The sequence below is a fragment of the Microtus ochrogaster genome, chromosome 21 (assembly GCF_000317375.1).
Source record: "Microtus ochrogaster isolate Prairie Vole_2 chromosome 21, MicOch1.0, whole genome shotgun sequence".
NCBI lineage: Eukaryota > Metazoa > Chordata > Mammalia > Rodentia > Cricetidae > Microtus > Microtus ochrogaster.
The window spans coordinates 47,219,377-47,225,309 of record NC_022022.1 but is presented as its reverse complement, the minus strand read 5'-3'; the positions used below and the strand labels follow the sequence as shown (position 1 = coordinate 47,225,309).

General features: G+C 50.4%; 1 protein-coding gene across 1 annotated transcript in view; it reads right to left on the bottom strand.

The window, feature by feature from the left end:
* Positions 1-5,933, bottom strand: part of Ak5 (adenylate kinase 5) — a 170,313-nt gene that overhangs the window by 16,431 nt on the left and 147,949 nt on the right. Inside the window, exons 11-12 of the mRNA XM_005357474.2 lie at positions 2,823-2,986; positions 608-724 (exon numbers count right to left, since the gene is read on the bottom strand). Of these exons, the coding sequence (XP_005357531.1) occupies positions 608-724; positions 2,823-2,986 (281 nt within the window). The remainder of the gene's footprint in view (positions 1-607; positions 725-2,822; positions 2,987-5,933) is intronic.

The window sequence follows — 5,933 nt, the reverse complement described above, 5'->3', positions numbered from 1 at the left end:
AGGGTAGTTCTGCACCTACAGCACGTCTACGAGGGTAGTTCTGCACCTACAGCACGTCTACGAGGGTAGTTCTACACCTACATCACGTCTATGAGGGTAGTTCTACACCTACATCACGTCTACGAGGGTAGTCCTGCACCTACATCACGTCTACGAGGGTAGTCCTGCACCTACAGCACGTCTACGAGGGTAGTTCTGTACCTATAGCACGTCTACGAGGGTAGTTCTGCACCTACAGCACATCTACAAGGGTAGTATGCACCTACAGCACGTCTACAAGGGTAGTTCTGCACCTACAGCACGTCTACAAAGGTAGTTCTGCACCCAGAGCCCATCTACGAGGGTAATTCTGCACCTACAGTGTATCTACGAGGGTAGTTATGTACCTGTAATTTATCTACGAGGGTAGTTCTGCACCTACAACTTGTCTATGAGGGCAGTTCTGCACCTACGACCCGGCCAAGCCTGACCACGACTGACTTCTTGCCCTGTTTTTATATTCCCTCTTTTAAAAAATAGTCTCTGTGATTTGTAATGGAAAGATCTGGTCAGTGTTACTGGGCCAATGAAGGCTTTGAACCTGGGGATACTTCCAACATCCACTCACCCTTCTTCCAAACTCTTCCCCTTGTTTCACTTCCCGTGGGTAGCCATCAATCAGGAAGCCCTTGGTGTTTCCCAGGCTGGCCACCATGGCCTCCTTCAGCAGCTCCAGGATGATATCCTACAGCAGAGAGAGTGGTCAGCGTGGGGACCAGCCACAGCCCCCGTCCTCAGTCATTCTCCTGTGGAGGGAGGACTGGCCAAGCTTATCGGCAGATCTCCTGGGCCAACCTTCACGAGACATTCTCCTCTCCCACCACCTTCATGTCTGTGGTGTTGGTGGCTATTTCAGTCAGGTCTGGGCCAAGGCTCCCTTGGTGAGGGGTTTCTTACTGGTCTGTCCTTACTACTGTTATCTAACTAGGAAGTCTCCAAACACGTCATTTTACACCCCAGGAGACATGCTAGCTCTGTCTCACCCGGCAGCAACTGAACGAACAGGGCATCGTGGCAGATTAGGGGAAAACGAGACACCGCTCAGAACATATTCACCCCGATATCCTCCCAGGAAGCATCATACACATCTTGACATGTGCTACTTGAGAAGACTGTGAGACTGAAGAACTGTTTCTCTAACAACACGATTCCCCCTTCAGAAGATGATTTAACCAATGCTTGTGGAAACTAAGAATGTGGAGGGAGGCAGGTAGAGCAGCGTGGAGGGAAAGTCCTGTGGAGGAGTGGGGGCCTCATTCTCTAGTTGTTAGGAGCCTGAGGGAATGCAGGCATAGATGACAGCTGAAGATAACAGACACCGTGAAAGCAGGGCCAGGGGCCAGAGCAGAGCTGGGACGAGTTTTCCCCAGGGTGGCCTCTTTGATGGCTTGTGGCACTTAGGCAGGGCTCTCCCGGAAGCAAATGAGCCGGCTAGAGAATGCATGTGGACAGCACTGGGCTGAGGAGCCAGCAGAGGCAGAGCAGCCTGACAGGAGGGAACTATGTGGGAGCCAGCACCGTGAGGGCGGTGAAGGGGTGGCACTAGGTATGAAGAGCTTGGAGGATCCGTGGGCCAGAGTGTTTGCTATGAAAACATGAGGTCCTGAATTCAAACTCCCTAGCGCCCGTACTGAAAGGCTAGGCACAGCAACACATACCAGCAGCCACCCACAGTACTGGGAGGCAGGGACAGGTGGATTCCAAGATCTCCCTGACCACCCAGCCTGGCCAAAAGGTGAGCAGGTCCAAAAACTAGGGAGGGGAGTAATAGATGGGAGAAGACACCTAACCTCCTAACATCGTCCTCTGGCCTTGAAACACACACACACACACACACACACACACACACACACACACACACACACACAGGCAAATAAAACATATGCTGCCATGTAGCTTTCTTTCTCCATCCTATACAGTCCATGGCTGTGCTGACTGCTTTTTGTCAACTTGACATCAACCTAGACATACCTGGGAGAAAACCTTAAAGGAGGAATTGCCTCCATCGTATTGGCCCTGTGGGCGTGTCAATGGGACACTGTTGTGGATTGATGTGGGAAGGCCCAGCCCTAGGTAGAAATACGCTTTTCCTGGCAGGCGAGCCTGGGCTATATAAGAAAGTAGGTTTGAGCAAGCTAGGGAGTAAGCCAGCCTGCAGTGTTCCCCTGTGGTCTCTGTTTCAGTTCTTGCCTTGGCTTCATCAGTGATGGAGTGTGACCTGGGACACCCATGAACTGTTTCCACCCATAAGCTGCTTTTGGTCTTGGTATTTATCCTAGCAATGGAGAGGCTCCTAGGACAAGGGTCCCCCACTCAGAGTACAGTCCTGTCCACGGTCAAGCTGTGTCCTCAGACCAATGAGCTCGGTCAAGACACTCTCCCACGGCATGCTCACAGAACCACCTGTCTTCTAGGTGATGCTAGGGTCTGTCATGTGGACAGTTAGCACAGCCCAGCACAGCACACCGCCACTCCAAGGAGACTTCGTTTCCTTGAGCGTTCTGATTTTAGCTTTCCTTATCACCTGCATTTCCCAAGATTTTACTCTAAAGTGAGGCTGGGTTTGGAAACACAGGATCCAGATTGACATTTAAGCGGCTGGCCGCGGAACAGCTTGGAAGGCGAGTGGTTGTCGGCACAGACCGGACCACCTCAGGACTGTCACCACGGACAATAATCAAAGCTGTTCCTTGGCCCTTAAGGTTTCTCTGTCTTGGTGGTCCAGCCTGCCGCAGCAGCCAATGGCTTGACTGCCAGGGACAGCAGGGTGGGTCTCTGCTTACCGAGGGCACCAGGTCTCCACGCTCCATGACGTCACGGATCAGTCTGCTTCTTTCTGACTCTGAGGCCAGTTCCTGGCGCAGGAGCTCACCAGTAGAGAGCTGAGTGAATCCGTATTTTTCTGCCAGTTTCTCACACTGGGTGCCTTTGCCGGAGCCGGGGCCACCTTAGGAAGGAGACATATCAGACATACTTATCAAGTCCACTGCTTCCTTTTTGGGGGACATAAATATTTTTTCTAGTGGATATTCATTGTATAAAATAATGGTTTCCTGATGACATTTCATGTATGTTTACCATATGCTCTGCTCACTCACCCACAGCCCCCTCTCACAGCCCTGCAACACCAGACCCATCCTCTTCCCAAATGACCAACTTTCTATTTGCATGTTATGTACGCATGGACAATCTGGATTCTGTGGAGGAGACACATTGAGTGCATGGATCAGTGTCTTCATTTTTGTGTGTGCATGTTCATGTGTGCGGAGGTACATGTATGTGTCCATGCTTCCAGAGGTCAGAGGACAACCCCGGGTTCATGTTCAGCATCTGCCTTGCATTCTAGACAGGCTCTCTCTCACTGATCTAGAGATTCACTGCTCTAGAATAAACTCGCCAAATAAACTAGGTTGGCTGCACCGTAAGCCACAGGGATTGCCCTGCTTCCCTCTCCCCAGTGCTAGAATTCTGAGCACATGATACCTGGCTTTTCTCCCATCATGAACCATTTGTGTGCTTACACATGCAATGGTGCACACATGGAGGTCAAAGCACAGCTTTTGGAGTCAGCTCTCTCCTACCAGGTGGGTTCTGGAGGCTGAAGACTCATGGCAGGCACCTTCATCTGCTGAACTTTCTTGTCAGCCCTCCAGATTTTAAGGTTTATTTTTATTTTATGTGTATATGTATTTGCCTACATGTGTATCTGTGTATTGTGTGCATGCCTGGTACCTATGGGTCCAGAAGACGGTGTCATATTCCCTGAATCTGGAGTTATGGGTAGCTGGGGTTGAGAATTGAACCTGGGACCTTGGAAGAGCATCTAGCGCTCTTAACCACTGAGCCATCTCTCTGCCCCCCCCCCAGCTTTTTTCTATTCTAGAGATTGGACTCAGGTCCTTGTGCTATCCAGGTTCCTGGCCCTTAGCCCATCACATTTTCTCTGCTGGTGGGCTTCTGGATGGGCTTCATGTCCTGTCTATATGGACAGCGCAGCAGCCCATTTGACATGGGGGTCATTTGGTTCACTCGCCTGTACACTTCAGAATGGATGCCCAAGAGTGACATGGCTGGCCACGAGTATCTTCAGCTTCCGCTTGGTGACTTTACTATTGTCACCACGGGGGTAAGCTATAGTACTTCCTTCACCAGACATGTACAGGAGCCTTATGACATCCAGCATTGTGTTGGGACCTAAGGATGCACGCACACAGTGTGGAACATGGGCCAGTCCTGAAACAGGTAGCTTTCTGTGGAGTGGCAGGTGCTGGGGTGTGTGGAGTGTGAGGATGGCTCGGGTGTCTGATCACTCTAGAGCACTCCAGCGTCCCTGCTACACACGGGACCAGAGTCCCCCCTCCCACACGGCTCCATCCACAGACCGTCTTTGCCTTGCAGTGCAAGCACACCCATGGACAATCCACCAATCAGAGCCCCACATTCCTCTTCTGGTCACCGTCAATGTGGAACAGACCCTCGGGTTTCTTCGACATCTTTTAGGTTCTCCCTCAATGAATGTTTTCTATTCTTCAAGCTATTAATAATTCTGAGTATCTGGCCTAGCGCTGGTGGCACACACCTTCAATCCCAGCACTTGGGAGGCAGAGGCAGAGGCAGGCGGATCTCTGTGAGTTCGAGGCCAACCTGGTCTACAAGAGCTAAGTTCTAGGACAGGTTCCAAAGCTACAGAGAAACCCTGTCTCAAAAGAAACCAATAAATAAATAAAATTCTGAGTGTCTTCCCTATTGACTTGAATATTTCATTTGACTCTTTCCCCTGCACTTCCCCAAGTTTAGCTAGTTGCCAAGTTGGAATATTTTACATCTAAAAACAATAGCTAACCTTTAATAAATGCCCATGGCCCCAGTCACTACTCAACCCTTCTATGCATCAATTTACAATAGCAGAAGAGGCAGGCATTGTGATAATGTCCATTATACAGGTGGGAAAATAGAGGCAAAGAGAGGTCCCTTGCATGTGTGCTGGCTCTAACCTGGAGTTTGCAGCTGGGGCTCTGCTTGGCAGAGGTGTGCCCTTCTCCCCCGACTGGGGCCACATTTTGTCTCCTGATGCTCTCAGCCTAGAAGAGTACAGCCTTCCTTCAGTCCCTGCTCACAGGATGGGTGAGGCTCTAGAGAGTCTACCTGAGAGCACAGCATCCTCCAGCTCCTGATTAGCCAGTGCTGCCCCATGCCCCGCTAATCAAAGTGCACAGCTGGGGCGGTGACACTCCGGTCCTTCGGCCTATTTTCTTTTTCTTTTATGTCTGTGTGTATATGTCTGCAGGCCAGAAGAGGGCACCAAACCCCTTTACAGATGGTTGTGAGCCACCATGTGGTTGCCGGGAATTGAACTCAGGACCTTTGAAAGAGCAAGCAATGCTCTTAACCTCTGAGCCATCTCTCCAGCCCCCCTTGCCCTATTTTCTCTTCCACCTGTTCTTTCTCACCCCTTAAAAAACTGATAAAAAAAATTAAAAGTAACCTTTCGATGAGTCAGAGAAAGCCAGCGGGACTGTTCCACATGGACCGTGACCAGAAGAGGAATGTGGGGCTCTGATTGGTGGATTGTCCACGGGTGTGCTTGCACTGCAAGTCAAAGGCAGTCTGCAGATGGAGCCGTGTGGGAGGGGGGACTCTGGTCCCGTGTGTAGCAGGGACGCTGGAGTGCTCTAGAGAGATGAGACACCGGCTACCCTCACACTCCACACACTCTTCAGGCTTCTCTTACAGCTCTTCTGTGTCTTTACGAGTCTTTTTAAACTGGTTCCTTCTAGAGGACCATGCAGCATTCACTCTTCCTGATTCAGCTTCAGACACCAGGGCCTTCCTCTTCTTTCTATTCCCTAGCTTTTTTTTTTTTTTAATTTTATTTTTTTCTCTTCTATTTTATT